This window comes from Lutjanus erythropterus, chromosome 8, assembly GCF_056507025.1.
Source record: "Lutjanus erythropterus isolate fLutEry1 chromosome 8, fLutEry1.hap2, whole genome shotgun sequence".
NCBI classification, from domain to species: Eukaryota; Metazoa; Chordata; class Actinopteri; order Lutjaniformes; family Lutjanidae; genus Lutjanus; species Lutjanus erythropterus.
This window is the reverse complement of record NC_139324.1, coordinates 13,904,607-13,926,026: the sequence shown is the minus strand read 5'-3', so window position 1 is coordinate 13,926,026 and position 21,420 is coordinate 13,904,607. Positions and strand designations below refer to the sequence as shown.

The 21,420-nt window shown below is 39.7% G+C and overlaps 1 protein-coding gene across 1 annotated transcript in view; it reads left to right on the top strand.

The window, feature by feature from the left end:
- kalrna (kalirin RhoGEF kinase a) overlaps positions 1 to 20,966 on the top strand; it is a 182,055-nt gene extending 161,089 nt beyond the window's left edge. The window contains exons 53-68 of the mRNA XM_084724610.1: positions 86 to 271; positions 1,809 to 1,980; positions 2,481 to 2,698; positions 4,838 to 5,121; positions 8,856 to 9,018; positions 12,159 to 12,221; positions 12,518 to 12,545; positions 14,016 to 14,178; positions 14,371 to 14,492; positions 14,693 to 14,824; positions 14,950 to 15,111; positions 15,443 to 15,521; positions 15,617 to 15,668; positions 15,993 to 16,141; positions 16,361 to 16,499; positions 19,365 to 20,966. Coding sequence (XP_084580736.1) covers positions 86 to 271; positions 1,809 to 1,980; positions 2,481 to 2,698; positions 4,838 to 5,121; positions 8,856 to 9,018; positions 12,159 to 12,221; positions 12,518 to 12,545; positions 14,016 to 14,178; positions 14,371 to 14,492; positions 14,693 to 14,824; positions 14,950 to 15,111; positions 15,443 to 15,521; positions 15,617 to 15,668; positions 15,993 to 16,141; positions 16,361 to 16,499; positions 19,365 to 19,922 — 2,670 coding nt within the window. The 3' untranslated portion in view covers positions 19,923 to 20,966. The remainder of the gene's footprint in view (positions 1 to 85; positions 272 to 1,808; positions 1,981 to 2,480; positions 2,699 to 4,837; positions 5,122 to 8,855; positions 9,019 to 12,158; positions 12,222 to 12,517; positions 12,546 to 14,015; positions 14,179 to 14,370; positions 14,493 to 14,692; positions 14,825 to 14,949; positions 15,112 to 15,442; positions 15,522 to 15,616; positions 15,669 to 15,992; positions 16,142 to 16,360; positions 16,500 to 19,364) is intronic.
- Positions 20,967 to 21,420: the final 454 nt, after the last annotated feature.

Below are 21,420 nucleotides of genomic sequence, written 5' to 3'. Positions count from 1 at the left end.
AATGTGCTATATAAATAAAGTTGACTTGACTTGACTTATTACTGCCAATACATTAATTGTGTCAACCAATCCAATTTCTCTGCAGGGTAAACTGACTTGTCAGGGCAAACTGCTGCAACAGGAAACCTTCTTTGTGACAGAGCAGGACGCCGGCGTCCTGTCACGCTCCAAAGAACGACGGGTTTTCCTCTTTGAGCAAATTGTCATCTTCAGTGAGTTGCTCAGGAAAGGATCGTCCACACCCGGTTACCAGTTCAAGAAGAGCATCAAGGTACGCAGAGGATGTGCTTCTTTTTCTCTGACATAACATTATGATGCACATTTTACAGGTATAATGTGTAACATTTCTGCATTAAAATATCTCAAAATGGCAAGATTCGTGTTATATATTTAGTTGAATTGTGTGCTTAACATTATCTCAATGTTAGGTAGCAGTGCGTTTCATTTGGTCACCAGTCAGTGGCATCCCCTTTACCTCCTCTAGTTGCTTTAACGTTCAGGAAATATGGGAGACACCAGATGATCCATCAGAATGAAACAGGAAGTCGGCAAATGTGACAAAATGTAATCTGAATAAATCTATTAAATTACCTCCGTAAACATGATTTCAGTCTGGGTCACATCAGATTTTAATCATCTATGGTGGCTGTCTAACAAAAAAGACAATCGCTCTCCATTGATCCTGCCCTTTCTGTGATATAATCCATTTGAAAAATCTATAACACAACCTGAGACACTCTGCTGCAAAAACCCTGCTTAAACAGGGTATTAAGTTGATTTTTAAATAATTCCATTGATCTATAGTGAATAGTTGATAGTCGTTCAGCTTAAATTTGTTCTATAAAGGTCAGAGAAAATACTTGTCCTGACTCCAGTCTTTGAAAAAAAGTTTTCCACCAATTTCCAAACACATTGGACCAAAAACTGTCTCCGTGTGAGAGCAGTGTGTGTTTGGGCAGCTGTTAAACAGGCAGTGAGTGAGAGGATTTCTCCTCCTCTATTATCCTCCTGGTGGCTCTGTGATCACTGAACTATCTGGTGATGTCACCCAGGAGATATACAGCCACCTGTGTGCCTGCAGGCAACAATGGTCATTTACTGTTTGTAAGTTATATTGTACTGTTGTAGGGTTTTTAACACCCTTTAATATTTATCAAAACCTAGTGCAAAATATGGTTTATACTACAAACAAAATGGGGTCAGTTTGGCCTAATTGGAGACTGTTCAATCAATCAAACTTTATTTTTACAGCACATTTCATACAGGTGAGTGCAATTCAAAGTGCTTAACAGATGATTGGCAAACAAATAAGACGGAGCAAGTGAAAACCATAATAGAGCAAAATAAAAACTATAGATGACATGGCATTTAAAATCAAAGAATAAAACTGCTGACAATTACACACAATGAAATAGATTTAAAAGTGAAATTAATATAATGGAGTTAAATAGAGCCTAGACTAAGAACTAGATGACATAGATTAAAAAGATAAAAGAAAATAAGAACAGATAGAAAAATAAAATACAGTGAATGTCAATTAATCACTGTTAATCAAAAGCAGTGCTGAAGAGGCAGGTTTTAAGTTTGCCTTTAAATTTCAACACTTCCTGTTGGCATCAGATCCTCAGACTGTTCCAGAGGCTCAGAGCTTAAGTGCTAAAATCTGCCTCACCAAAGGTTTTAGTCCTGTACTTTGAAACTATCAGTTTAAAAAAAAAAAACATCAGTTATATGGTACATAAAACAAATAAATCTATAGATTATAATCACACTAGAACTGCTTTGTCTTTGCCTGCCCTCACCCACAGGTATCCTACTTGGGTCTGGAGGACAGCGTGGATAATGATCCCTGTAAGTTTGTCTTGTCGTGTCGTGGCTCGTCGGAGCGTTTCACCTTGCAGGCCGCCAACGTTGACATCAAGCAAGTCTGGGTCCGACACATTCAGGAAGTCCTGGATGCTCAGAGCAACTTCCTGTCTGGTGAGAAAACACACACACACCTCTACAATATTCTCGTCTGAAGTACAACATCCTTTTCCATCCTTTAGCTTAGCATTCTGGTGTCTGTTAAAGAAATTGATTTTATACATGAAAGAAACCTTTAAGATGCTTATTATATTCATCTTGTTTAGTATTTACTGATATTATTCCATAGTTAGTTGTGTTTCATGGTTCAGCTGTTGTTCCACTTGGATGCTCAAAGAAAATGTTTCCTCACTATGACCTCTTTTGAGCAAATCTCTGCAAGTACATTTTCATGCAGTTATACAAACAGGTCAGCAGAAATGTAAAATGTCTATGTAATGGGTTAAAATATGCTAAAATATTGTTGTACTGAAGCTTCGACCCAACAGACAGGATCCAAAACTCTCATTCTTGTCCAGAGGTGGAAAAACAACAAAACATCTGGAGAGTCAACAAATGTGAAATGAGGAAATGTAAGTGAGGAATCTGAACGTTCTACCTGTGTGTGTTTGTAGCTCTCCAGTCTCCCATCGAGTACCAGAAGGAGAAAGGAGGAGCAGGCAGCAGTTCCTCACTGACCAGGAACCGCTCGTCCTCGGGGAACCGGCCCACCATGTCCTCTCACAGCCGTCCGTGCTCAGCAGTCGGGCTCAGCGACAAGGAGGGAGAGAGGGGGAGGAGCCAGATGAAAGTGTCTACCTCCAATGGTGGTTCGACATGTTTCGACTCCAGGGTGAGTTCCTGCAGCCTGGACACACACCTGCTGGCTCTTAAAGCCTTACACTAGCACTGTTTTTCATTTGTTTAGGTTTCTTAGTATATGTATAAGTTTTCAGACTTTTTAAGGGTCTGTATTTGAGATAGACCAGTCCTCTTCATTTTGCACTAGCATTGTCTTAACTTCGCCTTTAACTGCAGAGTGCAGCAGACAGCTGGTGAACTAGGGCATGAAGCACACTTTTTCCCTTTGTGCTGTCTGTGAGTCTGTTACTTGTCCCTAAAAGCCAAGGGTAAAATCTGGGCTACTGCAGGTGTAGCAGGGTACTGTGTGGAGTTATATATATATATAGACCTACGCAAGCTGTTCTTTTTTTGGCCTACTTCGACTGAAAAGCTTTTGCTCTCTGCAGGAGGCTGGATAGCTCTGCTCACTCTGTCATTTACAGCCTGCCAAGTTCTACATTGAAGTACCTTGACCCTTGTCAAGAGAGAGTTGTTCCTAAGAACAGCCACGAGTTCAAATGACACTCACCTTGAATAGAACAAAAGACTACATTATTAAAGGCTATTTAGTATGACAACCTTTAAAAGTTGTGCCCCTTTGCTGAGCTTTTGAGACAGAGACAGGTGACAAATTAAAGCAAACAACTTTGATAAATGAGTGAAGAAACATAACAAATACAAATCTTTCCACACAAGAGCACAGCCTGGTCCAATTAAGCAATTAACATCCAATCATGCTTTATGGTGTGTGTAAAATACTAAGCAGGCCGAATTGATTCTGATTTTTTTATCGGCAGGAGGAGACATGACTTTGAAAGAGGGTTCATTGTTCGATCATGGATGGCAGGAGCTTCAGACTCCAAAGACCACTTTAAATGGCTAGTGTTGTGATAGGAGCAGAGATTAAAGCAACATCTGCATTTAGATCTATGTGACAGACAGTAGAGTAGATAGTTAGGGTAATTCTTTTTGACGGCACACATTTTAAGACCGTGGTGCTCCTGCATTAGTGTGATATGTAAGCAGTCCTCCCTCAAGTGACTGAGAGTGTCAGTGCAGGATGTGATCAGACTGTTAGCAAGAACAACCTGTCTACAATTACATCTAGAGGGATGTACAGGGTTGTACTTCGCCCAGAATCAAAGAGGTTTCCTCTGAAAAATGGCACACTTGCACTGACACTCGTTTTTGTAGATGGAAGTTGTTGGCAACCAGGTTCTGCTGATTATCCGGGATAACCAAGACACTGTTCCTGAGGAGAAAAGTTCCTGTTGCAAACTGGAGCATGAGTATTACTTACAGATTGCTTGTTTGATATTGTTGAGCAGGGGTCTCAAACTCAGATTGGCTTGGGGCCACTGATGGCATTATTATCTCACGGAGTAGTTTCTTTGTGTTTTTATATACATTGGTTAGCTGTGCATTGGACACAAGCTCAGCAACTTTTGTGTTACTTTGAAATGATCATTAACACCCCTAATTAAAAAAATCATTAGCTGAGCAGTCAAACACAGCTGAGTATGTGGTGAAAACTGCAGCTCTGCTATGTAACTGAGCATTAATGTCACTTGATAATCTGCTCTGGCACTGTGTTTGCTGATAAAGAAATATTGTTGAACAGGCCATTCTTTTCTGGACATAGAATATCAGTGAATTGCACTATACAGAAAAAACATACATACAATACATTTTTAAAAATGTAAAAATGAAATGAATGTGTTTGTATTTCAGTTGTATTCAATGGATTTAATTGATGAGTAGTTAACATATGTTATTAACATAATGTTAGCAGGTTGGAGGACCACCAGCAGTTTGAGACCCCTGTAATAGAGAGTGATCATTTAATTGAGGGATTACTTTGAAAAGACACCTTGAGCAGAACTATGACACTCTGACTGTCATTGTTTTTCCTCCTCCTCCTCGGTCCTGACCTCCCTCTGCTCCTCCTCAGGTTTGGGTCGGCTATAACGGCATCATAGCCGGCAGGACTGTTATCCAGCCCACGTAGACACACCATAACCTTGTCCTCAATTGTCCTCATCCTCTTTTCCCTTCGCCACTTCCATCTTTTCTTCGGCCTCCTCCTCTGTGTGTTTTCCTCTTGTGTCTTCTGTGTCCTCTTTCTGCCATCCTTTCCTCTCCTCCTCAGGACAGTGACGGCGGCTGCAACGGCGTCTCCTCCACCATGCTGGTCACTCAGGACTACTCGGCGCTCAAGGAGAACGAGATCTGCGTCAGTCAGGGAGAGACTGTTCAAATCCTGGCCACCAATCAGCAGAACATGTACCTCGTTTACCGGCCGGCCAACACCCAATCGCCTGCAGCGGAGGGCTGGGTGCCGGGACACGTCTTGGGTCCGCCCACAAAGTCTATAAAAGACTCTTCTTCTACTTCCTCCTTCTCAGCAGCAGTGGCTGATGCCAACAACATCAAGTAAGTCCCCCACCCACCCAGCACTTGTATACCTGCAGACAGACGCACTTCTGGTTGGGCTCGACACCAAGCACTCGGATGGGATGAGAGAATTGTGGAGACAAAGCTCTGTCTACCCGTTTTTGTTTGTTTTGTTTGTTTTTTTGATAGTCTTTTGAATCAGCTCCTATCCCTAGTTCCTAACTGCTCACTGCCCTCAACCTCAACCCCCACCCACAAAAAAAAAATCTATACTTTCCCTTCCTCCTCCCGGTAAGAATGAACTCTTGGACCTCATAGGAGACTTTTTCTTGTTGCTCCTCAGAGGTAAAAGGTACAGAACTGCTCTCTTACTGTCCGTCAAGCTGCTGCAGTGACAGTTTTATTTCTGAGCCATTGTCACTTGACGGCTCTGTGGCAACTACATGAAAACCGAACACAAACACACACACATACACACACACTGATCATATTCCATGTAAAACGAGTACTGAGGATTTATCCTGCAGAAATAGACTGGATAGAAAATCTTGTAACTTGTAGCTGACTCTGGAAACCAGAGAGAGAAAACACTCATGTGGAGCTAAAACCGGACTCTTATTTCAGTTCCTAACACCCTGCTTTTTCTTCTTTTTTGTATATATTTTTTTCTTTTTACTGTTTTTGGAAAGAAAGAAAAAAAACTCACCTGGGGCATTCAGGTGGACTCAGCCCCATTCTCCGCAGTGGAGAAGATTTATTTTGTTGTCTGTGGCAATCTATACAGAAGTTTGTGTTTATTCCTCTTGTTGTTCTTGTTGTTGTTGTTGTTGTTTTTCTGCCTTGTTAATTATTATTTTATTTTACGGACAAAGTTGGATTTTTTTCCTCCTTCATGTTGATTTTTGTTTATGTCAGCAGTTCACTGTACAAAGTAAATGGTTTTTCAACTGAGGCTCTAGAACATTCCTGTTTAAAAAAAATCCCTTTTGCACTATTTAAGATAAGAAAAAAATATGAATGAAGTCAGGCTGTGCAATATGTTGCATTTAATGGCAACGGTCAGCATTGTACTGTTGGTAGTCTAATAATATTGATTTTAAATGTATTTTAAATATGTAAAATAAACCTTTTGGACTTGAGCATGAGTTAGCAAAGCGATGTGAAGGTGAAGTTGTTTTGTTCTGCGTTAGGCTGAAGATGATTAACAGTTTGTAGTTTTTAATATTTGTAAATAAACTACAACACTAAATGTGAAACTGAGCCGTCTGCCTACTTCTGTGTGCACTGACATACCATCAGATTAGATTTTTCTGTTTAAGGTGAGAGGGAGAGATTCAGGAGTCAAGTGACTAAAGGTGTTGGCTTAGATTAGTAGAAAGAAGACAACAAACATAAAATCAACAATTATACAGTATTATTATATGTTGTATTTTAAAGGTTGTATTATATCTATAGAAGGAAAGGTGAACAGATAAAGCAGGTTTTTATATATTAAGATTTAATGACTCTAAAGTGTAGAAAACATCTAACATCAGTGAGGGTTTCTTCACTGAACACCAGAGCAGATATAAAAACTTTGTTTGCACCTTTTCCCTGTATGGTTCATTTCAACTTTTTGTATTTGTTGTTACTGTAGTAACTTTTTTTTTTTTGACGTTCTTTGTTTCTGTTTTTACTAACCTCAACGGTTTGACACTCCACAGAAAGAACAAACTCAAAAACATTAAAGTTTAACAGTAACACTCGAAAATGTTCAAGTTAGTCTGATCTTGTTTTCTCTCCTGTGTTTAGGACTGAAGAACAGATGTAACAAAATGTTTTGCCGGGATAACCTTTTTTTTTTTTTTTTTAATAATATGTAGGATTACAGTCGTGTCTCTTTTTTTCGGCTATAAATGTATTTAGATCTGTGCTTAAGTCTGCCAGTTCCATTAGTTAAACTAGCCAAAATGAAGACATGGCAAATGTTACATAATGTGCTAAAACACAACATGTACTTTGTGTTTATAGTGCATGGAGAAATTAAAAATCACCTGAAAGAAAACATGCATGCTTTTATTCCTATTTAGAACATGTGATAATAATGCAATTCAGCATCTTGTGACCAAAATGAGTATTACACAACAAACACTCCTGACAAAAACGCGTTTTTTTGTTTTTTTTTTGTAACTTGGCAAATTGGCAATTTTTTTCCACCTTTTTTTCCAAAACAAAAAAAAAGATAAAGGAACGTAGAGGGATTATCCTGGCAAAAATATTTATTCACCTGTTCTTAGGTCATAAACGCAGGACAAAGAAACACTAGATCAGACTTGAATGAATGAATCACCAGATTTTTTCTCACTTGCCTCTCAGGGCTTCTGTAATTTGGCACAAACTGTGGCAAATTCATTTTGGAGACATTTTCTGAAAGAAATAAGGGTTTGCCCTCATTTCTTCACTATTCATGTACAACAGTAGATATGTGAAACATAAATGAACATAAAATAGTTACCAGTCTACAAGAGACACAAGTGTTGAACTATTAAAAGGTTAGAGTTTTGTCTCTGGTTGTATTAACAGAGAAGGTACAGTATGTTTCTGTTTCTCTCTCCTCCTGCCTAACTTCATCTCTGTCTCAATAAAACGAGTCCTTCTGTCACTCTGTCCCTCCTCTCCTGTATCTTAACGGACCAGAAGAGTCTGGCTGCAGCCTCAGGCATCAGTGACTCTGTGAGGACCCTCTGCTACAACACATGACAAAACAAACATTTACACATAGTGACAGACAGGATAGAAGCAGTACTGCTAGCAGTAGTTAAAACCTTGGGAAGTTGATGATGAGACGCTAACTGATAACTGATCCTAACAGTACGTTCCTTTGTGGCTTTACACCCCGTCCTCATCGCAGGTCATCAAATACAGATGTCTTTATCACACCCCTTGGTGTCTCACACTGATGTGCAAGGTACCCTTTAGAGATAAACGTGCCTCTGTCTGAACTTTTTTCAAATTAAGATTATATATTTATTTATATTTAATTCGGAGTTTATATTAACAAAGTTGGTATCAGTCTGGACTTTAAATATCTTGTTATTGTACTATACTCAGGTAAATATGGGTCAACGTATTCATGTCATATTTACATTTTCCATTTTATTTATGTTAAATAAGTAACTAAAACCAAGCTTATCTGAAAAGTGAATATTTGAACATACATCAGCATGAGAAGAACAACCTAAAATGACAGAAACCTCCTTTGGGAAACATTTAGCTGACGTCTGCTTTGATTTTTAGTTTAGACCATGTCCCATCTGCTAACATGAGAGGGTGGGTTTTATGATGTATTCTGCAGCCAGCCACCAGGGGGTGATTGAGATTTCTTTGGCTTCAGTTTTGAGGAGGCTGTTTTTGTTTAGCCCATCCTTTATACATGTCAGTGGAACTAAACCATCATTATTGTATGGCAGACCAGTGTTTTTTCCGCTATGATCCAGTCAAAATATCTGCTATGACAGTGATCTATCTTACCTTTGCATGTATAGAGTGAAAATGCAACAAGATGGCAAGAAAAAAGTTGGACATATGAGAAATTTTTTCAGAATAGATATTCATTTCATGAAACTTGATGCCACAATAACTTCTAGCAAACTTCCAACCACTTGATATCTATAGAGGGTTCTGAGAAAGTCCTGACCTGACAGCCATGTTGGTTCTGTAGCCAGACTAAGCTGGACACCACTGACCTCCTCTCTGATTGGCTGGTTGATGTTTCTCGTTCCTGTACCGTACAGGAAGTCTCTGTCGTGGAATACACTGCGTGCCAGGAAGCGCGCTGAAGCCAAGGACGTCTCCTCGGTGGGGATCAGAGGTCAGGAGAATGGCCTCCTTCGTAAACCCAAAGAAACCACGCCCCCTCCCCCGCTCGCGTCCCCTGCCACCAGGGCGAAGGGCAAAGTGAGTAAAGCAGGCCGACGGCGCACGCTGGTGGTGTCATATGTGTGTGCCGAATCCCCTCACCTGCCCCTTGCCCCACTTGTTATTTTAATTTTTTCCTCTTAACCCGTGTGTGTGCACGCGCATGAGTGTGTGCAAACCTACAAACACACACAGTAGCTGCTGTGTCTCTATTTGCCTCCAGCAGTGGTTCTCAACCAGCATCAGACATGAGTTTACTTTTATTGACAGTACTGGGTTCAGTGCATTTTGTATCTGTGGATCAAGTTGCTGGTAAAAGCACTGTGACTGATCCGTACTAAGATCCAACTTTCTCCTGTCTCCTGTCCTCTTTGTTGAAAAGAAAACAACATTTTGCAGGTGGTTAGAAATATTGTTGAGGGCCTGTTAAAGTGACATATAATCACATCTAAAGCCAAAGCTAAAGCTTTTGTTAGCAAAACCCTAGCAAAATGATCATCAATATTTATCAAGCTAGTTACATCTGATAGCTAATATTAGCAAACTGCTAGCTTACTAGCTAATCAAAAGTTTGCTGACAATAGCCAACTTAAGATGTGTCAATATGTAGCTTTTACAGCAACATCTTTTAAAAATCTGGTTTTCTTTTCAACATAGACGAGTAGAGCACGTAGCATATCTAAATACAGGAAACAGGAAAGGAGAAATTTGACCAAGGACAAAAAGGGGCGGGACTTAAGAAGGGTCAATTACTCAGCCAACCCGCACATAAAGGTTGTCATAAAAAGATGATTATTTTGGGTTAAATTTATGTTAAAGAACAGAAAGAATCTATACAAAAGCTGTTTGTGGATTTACTTACCTGTGAGCAAATCCACCAGTCATAACAATTATGCTGCATTTAATTGATTCTGGTGCAAATTTTCATGCTATAAATGTTGGTGTGAACAGGCCTTACGGTTTAAGATGGCTGGGGACAGTTTAAATAAGGTTAAAAAACTAAATATGAAAAATGAAGTATAAAAATATGCCGACGGTTGAGAACCATGAAAGAACAACATTGCAAGTTTTGTTTACCCCAAACCCTCAAATGCACTGACTGGAAAATAAAGTCTGATTTCTTTTTGTGTTTTTGCGTTGTGATTTCTTTCTCCTTCCTTGTGCATGGATAGAGGTAGAATTCAATGATTTACTGATTTAAGTTTGAATTTGTTTTACTCTTCTGTGTTAACCAGTGTTTCCTGTAGTGATCTAACACGGAGCTCACCAAAAAAGTGTTGCGTGTATGTGACATCATCCAACAACAGCGTGAACAGATGTCAGTCCTCATGATATTTACAGACATTTCTGACATGAAGGATGTTGGTGATGTACAATACAAGGTTTAATTTGAAAGTTCCCAATGTGAGGGAAACAGATTTCCCATCATGTATCTAAATTCACAGCATTTGTTCATCTGTACCAGATCCTTTCATTTTCTATAGCCTGAAAGGGTTCCTTCATGACTGAGATCTGCTTCAGTATGTGCAACTAAGAATGCCAAAGACAGGGACGAGCTCAGATCATGCTGATCAGTCGAATTTAGAGCACTTTTATCCTTTAATGTGATGCTTAGAGTTGTCTCTGGGTTTAGTCTTTGTTCCTTTTGTTTGTGTCAACAGAACATGGGTCCTTCTTTTGGCTGAGTGAGAGAAACTTTGACATAGATATGTTAGACTCTATGGAAAACATGTATGTTTGGTCTGTGACATCAATATAGATGTTTCTAAGACATAAACTGTAAATAAAGATGGACAACGCAACTCCACTTCTACTGTAAAGGAAAAAAAATGAGTACGAGTGCTGCCATCTTGTGTTGGTGATGTCATTTGGAGCCAGAGTCTGCACAATAGATGAGTCTGGAGCCGTGGAATCGAGGTCCCATCCATATATCTGACCCACTTAATCATGAGCAGAGCTCAGTTGTCAATCTTGATGTGAAACCCCCTTTTTATAGCAACTAAAACCAAGATAAATAAAAACTTGAACACACATCAGTGTGATAAGGACTACCAAACTACTAATATGACAGAAGCTGTTTTTGGTAAAAATTTGTTTGACGTGTTTAATGTTTTAGTTTGGCCCATGTCCCATCTGCAAACATGGAAGGGGTGGGATTTATGACCTATATAGCAGCCAGGCACCAAGGGGTGATCCAGATATTTTGGCTTCACTTCCGGGGAACTGTTGTGTTATTCATCTTTACAGTCAATGTTTGAAGCCAACAGATGTACCTCTTGGCAGCGTCTTTGTAATTTAATGGAATCCTTTTCTTTTTTTTCATCAGCTGATATGAGATGAATAAGCATAAGACTGCATAGGTGACTTGTAGGGACACTTGTTGGTCAAGCAAATTCTACACCACTCTTTAAGCCTTAATATTTTTGTTGTGGAACATTAATTGATCAACATTTGTTTACTTAAAATGGAGCTTAAGGGTCAGATTCCTTTGGTAAACCTTGAATGGCTGTTTTTCTAGATGAGTGCCATTTCCTTGGAGCCAGCATTTAGTGGCCATAAGGGGAATTACACTTTAAAGAACTTCTGTATTGACTGAATCTGTTAATAGTGGCTGATTGCTCCTTGACAAAGAGTGATGTTAAGCCATTCTTCCCAAGAAGGAAAGGAAAATAGAGAGGATAATGGAGCTGTGATGTAAAGCTAAGTAAATGGCTCTCAGGTGAGTATCAGCCAAACCTATTCAGAAACCCTCTTCAGCAGACCAGATTAAAGTATTTCCCGTTTCCTTCTTTTAAACTACAGAGTAAGAATCACACATACTCCTGATATTCTCTTCATCTGCATCACTTCATTTTTCCACTTTTTTAATTTCCACTTTCTCTCATACTTACCTCCATCTTTGATATTTCTCCTCCATATTTGAATCTGAATTTCTTCTCTCATTCCTCTCCTCTTGTTCCCCCTCTGCTCTCTTCCTCATCCTCCTCTTTGAGCTCCATCCACTTATTTAATTTTTACTCCTCATTTACTGCCATTATTCTCATTTTCTTCTCTTCTTTGTTACTAATTTCTTCCATTTTCTTTGTTTCCTTTTGCTCCTCCCTTACTCTCTACCACTTTTTAAATCCTGGATCTCACTCTCTCCCAATCTTCTGCTTTCCTCCATCATTTCCCACCAGGAGGTTCACACTTCAGATGAGTCAGACTGTGATGATGATCTTGACCCAAAGACGGGTATGGAGGTATGCACACACAACTTATTTATTGAAAAGTCTTGTGACTTGACTGTGGGAATATTGCATGGAGTTTATGTAGTGACATTACAAAACCAGATTATTTTGTCTTCAAAAATGTCTCAGACGGGGAAATGGCAGAGAATAAAATAGTTTAAGAGTATTAATGTGGACACAAAACATGAACTACAGCATTAGAAATAAAGTTTTAAGAAGTGATACAGTTACAGTTTTTTTTGTGTGTGTTATGTGTTAAAAAACTAAATCTCACATACATTTTCACTTTGACCTCATCTGTTTTGCAGCTTCTCAACCCAAACTTCATCCAGGAAGGTAAGAGACACATCTGAGTCAGCTTATCTTCCAAAACATTAGGGTTTTTTTTTTCATTTTTTTAGCTACAGCTACTTCAGTTTTTGTTCCTGGGTGTTAAGAGATGCGTGATCCAGAGGTGTGAAAATTCAAAAGCTTCTCAAAAACCTAAACATGAAGTTGAAACAGATGCTCCAGCACACATCTTAGCAGCTGCAGAGCATAATGTTGTTTAGCTTCCTATATCCACAATACTCATACCCATAATATTTCCAGTTATTAAAGCATGCCACAGTTGCCAATATCATGTTTTAAAGGGATAGTTTTCATTTTGTCAAGTGGGGTTGTATGAGGCACTTATCCAGAATCAGTGATTTACTGACTGTTCATGTCAGAATGCCCCCAATTTGGACAGGCAGCAGAAATACCACCACAGAAGCTAACCAGAAGCAGAAAACTGTATTTTAGCTACCTAAAAAAACTGTATTAGTTTAAAACTACAGCAAGGAACATTCATATTTTGTTCATTTTGGAGACCCCAGTGAACAAAACTGTTTCCACCACCATAACCACAAAATATACTGTCAAAAAATAAATATCTCTAAATGAAAATCCCCTCCTGCATCATTTTAATTGGCTAATTATACTCACTGTAACTTTGCCTGGGAAAATATAAACATGGACTTGTCTCATCTAATTTCAAAGAGAATCTGACCGGTGGCAGCCATCAAGAAAAACTATATAGAATTGTCTTGTGGATAGTCTCATTTGTTTATATCGGTGATATGGAGGCAACAGTCATAAATCAACAGACATAAGTCTATTTCATAAGCATATTATATATATATATACATACATACATATATATATATATATATATATATATATATATATATATATATATATATATATATATATATATATATATATATATATATATATATATATATATATATAATATTAGATGTAGCTTCTTACGCTGCTTCTCCAGATTGGGGGCATCTCAGACGCTACCAACTGTAAGTAATAAGCTGACTATATATAAGTATCTCATAAAACTCACTGTCAAAACACCTGAATTACCCCTTTATATAGCCTGATTCATTTACATTTACATTTACATTTATGCATTTAGCAGATGCCTTTATCCAAAGCGACTTACAAAAAGAGGATTAACAATCAAGCTGATTCATGAATTACACTGGAAGACCAGTGATGAATTATATTATTACACATTATACTGGTCTGATTCCCAAAACTGGGCCATTAACTAGGCTGACGGCCACATCCCCAATGACTAGCCAAACTTGGCAGCCATACAAGCCAAAACCAGATATCATTTAATCCATGCAGTGCCTTATTTTTATTGGATACACATAGTGTATTCAATGAATTAAGGTACATAAAGTACATTTTTAAGGTACATTTCTAAATAGACATTGGTGTAAGAGCTAAAGAGCTGGTATTTAGTGGTGTGTTTTCTGTGTGCAGTGGCTCCAGAGTTCCTTGTCCCTCTATCAGACGTGGTGTGTGCGTTCGGTGAGACTGTAGTCCTCTGCTGTAAAGTCTGTGGGCGCCCCAAACCCTCCGTCACCCTGAAGGGCCCTGACCAGAACCCAGTGACCAGCAACAGCCGCTTCACCATAGACATCAGGTAACACCATGTGCTTGAGTGTTGTAGTTTCCTTTGTTTTATACTGACTGTAGTTGGGGGTTTAATGTAGTCATCATCATCTTCTTCTTCTTTCCCTCTACTATATCTTGTCTTCTCTTTACGCCCTACTCTTTCTTTTCCTCGTTCATCTCTAATCCTATTCCTTCCTCCTCCTTTATTCCTCTCCTCCAGGGATACAGGTGACATCTTGTTGAAGATCTGTAATCTGATGCCTCAGGATACTGGGATCTACACTTGCGTTGCTGTTAACGACCACGGCTCTGCCTCTTCCTCCGCCTCCATCAAAGTGCAAGGTAACGTGCGTGGATTAAACTGAGCATCTCACCTTAATAATCCTGGTCAGCGATACATTAGTCTTGGTATTACTGTTTGTATACACTTTTGTTGTAGTGTGTCCCTAATTACCTTCTAATTACATCAAATGATATTCAGTCCAAACAGAGCAGCTGCAGTGATTTGCTGACTGTGTGCTTGTCTTTTCTGTTTCCTGCAGGTATCCCAGCAGCCCCTGGGAGACCAGTGGCCCAGGAGGCCAGCAGCACAGCGGTGATGATCCACTGGCCACCTCCAGCTTCATCTGCTCACTGCGCTGTCAGCAGCTACACTGTGGAGTACAGACAAGAAGGTCTGTGTGTGTGTGTGTGTGTGTGTGTCTTTGTTTGTGTGAGCAACTGGATGGAATTAGAAGATGATGTCCGTTTGTGAAACATTCAAAGACACTAAACTTTTCCGCCTCTCTTGCCCCCTCAGACTCATTGCTATGGCAGCAGGTGGCCACCAGCAGAGAGGAGTGTGTTCAGATAGATGCTCTGATCCCCGGAGGTCACTATCAGTTCAGAGTGCGAGCCTCCAACCGCTGGGGGGTCGGCCCACCATCTGAGCCTTCAAACATGGTCACGCTGCCCAGCAGCAGTAAGTCTGCTCACATACACAGCTCTTCTAAGGAATAGTTTGACTGTTTTGGAAATATGTTTTGTTATATTTTTTGATTTGAAATGAGGTTTATTTTGAATCCATTGTAACACTAAGCTCTAAGTTGTCTTAAATGTGAAAGCCATTACAGTTGTTACCAGTTGCTTACAAACTCTAAACACAAATACAAAAACTCACACAAAAGACCCAATACTCCTCAAATCTCTTGCAAAAGCAAACATCACATTCATAACAATGTTATTTCTTCTCAAAGTGAAATTTTGTTTTCAAATTAAACACACACGCCATCAAATGAATATCTTCTGTCCAGACACTGGATATGACGGAACAGGGATCCAGTGGAAAGAAAACTTTGAGTCGACCTTCTCTGAGATCTGCGAGATTGGAAGGTAAATGGAGGCAAAACACTGACTTTAAAAATCAAAATGTTTTCCACAATCCAAACTTGATATTTAGCCCAGATGTTGCTCCCTCCTTTCACCAGGGGAAGATTTTCAGTGGTGAGAAAATGTCTCAACAAGTCAACAAAGAAAGAGGTAGGGCTTCCCCAACATCTATTGTCGGTCATAATTACATTAATTTTTTATATCTTACCAGCTGAAATTTATCTTGGTGTATTTGTGTGGTTTTAGAAATGCACTTCAGTGAGGTTTATTTCATTAAATATTAACAAGTTTCAGTGTTAATTTGCAGTAGATTTTGAGATCACTTTAGTTATATGGTTTATTTTTTATGCATTTCAGTTTCAGTTTATATTTTTCAGGTTAAAGTGAAATATTTATTTTTCCAAACAGCAGCATATCTGTATTTTTCATGTGGAAGTAGTAGTGTGCTGTTACATATAACTTTTTTCTGTTCAGGTTGCAGTTAAGTTTGTGAGTAAGAAGATGCAGAAGAAGGAGCAGGTGGCTCATGAGGCAGATGTCCTTCTACATGTACAGAATCACCAGCTGGTGGCGCTGTTGGACACATACGAGTCTCCCAGCTCCCTGATGCTGGTCCTGGAGCTGTAAGTCAGATTGAATTGAAGGAACTTCAACTGAACTATTAGATATTAGATTATATTCGACAGAGATGCATAACTTTCTGGAGCACAAGCTCTTTCCATTCAAGTAATTTAAAATAATTTCAGAGAAAATATCCATGCTTAAATTGCAAAACAGCAGAAACTCAAATACTCCTGAGTACAGCTGGTTGAGAAATTTTACTGAATTTGTGTGTGTGTCAGGCTGGAGGATGGTCGTTTGCTTGATTACCTTGTCGCCCATGATGAGCTAATGGAGGAGAAGGTGGCTTTCTTCATCAGAGAAACACTAGAGGCCCTGCAGCACCTTCATACCTGCAGAGTAGCACACCTGGATCTGAAAGTAAGAACTATGTGTTTGCCACATTAAGGAAGACTGGCTTGAGTTTTACTTTTATCCTTAATTGGGTGCATTTGTGCATCAGAAATGTACTCTATTTGGACACAAACAGAATTATTTATATTATTTATCATTTACAACAAGGTTTCCAATGAGATTTTGAATGGGGGGCAGTGAGCACACAGCCCTGGGGGGCTCCAGTGATGAACACTTGTGTGGAGGAGATGAAACTGCATATCTGAACTGTCTGGGTCTGTTTGTGACGTACTGTAATCCAATGGGCGATATTGTGTTGAATGCTGCGCTGAAATCAACAAACAGCATTATTTTGTTCTTTCATACTTCCAGTGGTGGACAAAGTACTCAACCCCAGTACTTGAGTCAAAGTATAGATACTCCTGAAGTGAAAGTTGCTCAGTCAAAATTTTACTTGAGTTAAAGTACTAGAGTTCTTGCTTTTATAAATACTTAAGTATTCTGAAGTACAAATTACAAAGTACATTTTCTAATATCAATGCATGCTGTATTGTTTTCATGATGCATTTACAGAAGCTTGTAACTCTCTGAAACCATCTAATGATGCACTGACTTGCTTGTAGAACCACTCTGCTACACAAAGCCTATAGAAACACCTATAAAAACTTCAGCATAGAAATACAATCAAAAACAAAAAGGACAGCTGTTGTCATTTTCTGATGTAACTGTATTAAAATCACTGCATAAAAGCAGATTGAAGCTAACTGTAAGGAGTTCTCCAAGTCTTATAAATAACTGAGATTTCTTTCTGTCTTCAGAGGCAGTATATACATGAATTATGTTGTATTTTTTAACCGGATAAAGACAATCCAACTTTAAAAGCTACCTGCAATAATGAATAATTATAATAACATGTTGAGATTTAATTTTGTCTTTCTCCTGCCGTCACCATTACCGCTTTTTGTTTGAATGACAGAGGGAGCGCTTGCTTGTTCTTGTTAGTGCGCCTGGACGTATTTCTGCTTTTATATCAGTCCCATTTGAGAGGAGCTACTGTGATTGGTTTCCTTTTGTGAGGAACACAGTATGTGACCAATCGCATTTAAGAAAAGAAAAAACAGCAACAGCTGACTTCAAAGCTTAGTCGAAAAGTAACAACAACCTTCCTAGAAATGTAGTGGAGTCAAAAGTACAATATTTGACTTTGAAATGTAGTGGAGTTTCCAAAAAAACAAATACTCAAGTAAAGTACAGATACTCAAAAAATGTCCTTAGGTACAGTACTCAAGTAAATGTACTTGACTACTGTCCACCACTGAGCAGGTCCCATCTTACCCTAACACTCTTTTGCAACCTGCCCTTGACCGTCATCCTGTAAGGGAACGGGTTGCGTTCAGCCAGAGGAAGGCTTAGACTTTCCTGGTGCAACAGGCCCCTATGAGTGTTCTACACGGAACACTCAGGCTACGAGTACGACCATCGTAGCCACGGGGCCTGTTGGCAACCCGCCCCCCAAGTCATCCTGTAAGGGAGCGGGTTGGCTTGAACTTAGTCTATAATCATCTGCTTGACCTATATATACTAACTTTTGCACCTGTGACATCACTGTGACGTCATCAGCTGTGACATCATCTGTGATGTCATCATCTGTGATGTCACAGTACATGCTGATGCTTTTGAACTGGTGACATCATCTCTGAGCTCATACAACCTAAAAAAAAATATGTGAACTGTAACGTCATCAGTGAGATAATAAAACAGGCCAACCCTTTTATTTGGTTGGGCACCTTGTTCTGTATTAGGCACCCTGCTAAAAAAATATTTAAATAAATAAATAAATAAATAAATAAATAAATAAAACGCAGCCTGTATGGCTGTTTCTGACTGGGTGTAGGATTCACGCCTGGTCTTAGAGAAAGGCTTCAACATTGTTGGTGCAGCAGGTCCCATCTTACCCTAACACTCTTTTGCAACCTGCCCTTGACCGTCATCTTGTAAGGGAACAGGTTGTGTTCAGCCAGAGGAAGGCTTAGACCTTCCTGGTGCAACAGGCCCCTATGAGTGTTCTACACGGAACACTCAGGCTACGAGTACGAACATCGTAGCCACGGGGCCTGTTGGCAACCCACCCCCCAAGTCATCCTGTAAGGGAGCGGGTTGGCTTGAACTTAGTCTATAATCATCTACTTGACCTATATATACTAACTTCTGCACCTGTGACATCACTGTGATGTCATCAGCTGTGACATCATCTGTGATGTCATCATCTGTGATGTCACAGTACATGCTGATGCTTTTGAACTGGTGACATCATCTCTGAGCTCATATAACCTAAAAAAAAATATGTGAACTTTAACGTCATCAGTGAGATAATAAAACAGGCCAACCCTTTTATTTGGTTGGGCACCTTGTTCTGTATTAGGCACCCTGCAAAAAAAACAAAAAACATAAATAAATAAATAAATGAATAAATAAATAAATAAAACGCAGCCTGTATGGCTGTTTCTGACTGGGTGTAGGATTCACGCCTGGTCTTAGAGGAAGGCTTCAACATCGTTTAGTTGAAAAGTACCAACAACCTTCGTAGAAATGTAGTGGAGTCAAAAGTACAATATTTGTCTTTGAAATGTAGTGGAGTGAAAGTCAGAAGTTTCCAAAAAAACAAATACTCAAGTAAAGTACAGATACACAAAAAAATGTACTTAAGTACAGTACTCAAGTAAATGTACTTCACTACTGTCCACCACTGCATACTTCTGATATTATCTATTGTGGCTGACATAAACATAAGTACAAAATTGTCTTTTTTGTTAAGTGTTGTGTAATTTAAGGAAAGCAAAGAATCACATTTCTTAGTAACATAAAAATAATTTCCGTTTCTCTCTCGTGCAGCCTGAGAACATCATGGTCGACCTCCACTCTCCGACCCCGTGCATTAAGCTCATTGACCTTGGCGATGCTGTCCAGCTGTCCGCCCACCGCCGGTATGTCCACCTCCTGCTTGGAAATCCTGAGTTTGCTGCACCTGAGCTTATCCGCGGGACACCAGTCTCCATTGCTACAGATGTATGGAGCATTGGCGTGCTGGCTTATGTGATGCTCAGTGGCGTGTCCCCGTTTCTCGATGAATCCCCAGAGGAAACTTGCGTCAACATCTGCCGCCTCGACTTCTGCTTCCCAGATGACTACTTCCGTGATGTGAGCCAGGCGGCGAGGGATTTTGTGTCCTCTGTGCTGCAGCAGGATCCCAGGAAGAGGCCGAGCGCTACTTCTTGTCTGCAGCACCCGTGGGTGGGCCGCGGGGGTGCCCATGGTGGGGAGTACTCCAAGACGCCCCTGGACACGACACGGTTGGCCACATTCATTGACCGAAGAAGACAGCTGCATGACGTCCGGCCCATCACCAATATCAAAGGGCTGGTGAGCAGCAGTATGGGCAACACACTGTGACTGACGCTCAGTAACAATTCATCTGCGACCACCAGAGCGCCCACAATAATTCCACAATACATTTGAAGCATTTCATTATGTTTAGTATTTATTAATGTGTGAATGGCAGAGGGATTTTTGTGGTGCCTGGATCCTTCCTGTGGTGTTCTGTCACTGCTAGACCAAACTTATAAGCAGAAAAAATCCTTGAAATTTATGGCTGCACAATATGTAAATGGTCACTAACACTTCGTCTGATCTTTGTTCACCTGGTATGAAATATTACATATGAAGCTGTTCCCCTAAACTGCATAGATACCCCATAAGAACCCAAAGAAATTAGCTCAAAGTTGAGAAAAGTGAGCATTTGAAAACACACTGTGAGCAAGCATGATGGCAACATGTTTGTTTATATTTGTAATATTTATTTTTCCAGGGACAGATGATATATTGGAGGCAAGTGCCCTTTATATTAATTCCAGATTTCAGCTACCTTGTTTCTTTTAGTTGGACCTGCAGAACAGCTCTGTGTCATGTTGTATTTTACCGGCCATCTCAGCTAACATGCTTTGACCAACATAACTGAACATATTAAAAGACGCTAGGGGGAAAGTTTTGCTAGACAGTGACTTCTGTGCAAAAGTGGTTATGTACTGTTAATGTATTTGCTGTTATCTAGTCTGATTTGCATTACTACCATGAAAACTCATGGAAAGAGTCTAAACACTTTCAAAGGTAATTGAAAACTCCTCTGTGCCAACACAGAACCAATTCTGTTCCAGTTTGCCCAACTAATTTTGAACCGTTTGGAGCAGTTCGCCAAATAAGTTGGTTCTAAACCTGAAATGTTGGTTCCCAGCTGGAGCCAGAAAATAGCAGTTTTCTTTTACCTGAAGAGTGAAGTGCGAACCAAAGTGGGCGTGTCATATTTTGTGCTATGCTCTCTGTTGATGTTGCATCCTTGATTACAGTGCTTCACTAGACAGCTGCCCTGGCATTGGCAGACAAATGCAAATGTGAATTAGTCTGAAAACTCAGTTTTTTTGATTTCCAAGGTGCATAAGGGCCAACATGCACCTACAACCAATCCAAGCAACATAACATGTGACATTGCAATTCTTGGTCCATTTCAAAGCAAAGCACAGTATGGCAGCCACCAAGTTGCAATGTTTCTCATATTACAGCGAGGCAGTACACTAAAATATGTTTCTGAATACATTTTGGATGAGGGATGAGTAATCCAGTGAGAAAATCTTGATCCATATTTGATCAGCACTGCCTATGTTGATAGTCCGAACTGAGTTTTGGGAGCCTGAGGCTTTGCACTGCATTGGACCATCTGAGTAGACACAGTCGAATAGACTTGCAACCACTCAGAGCAGTGAAATGTGTGACATGTCACTTCACAAATCTGGTGCAGTCAGGTTCCTAAGTCAATTATCGTATAGAACCTGCCTCATATTAAATGGTTGTGACTGACTGAAAGAGATCCAAGGCTGGTGAAATTCTACATGGAAGG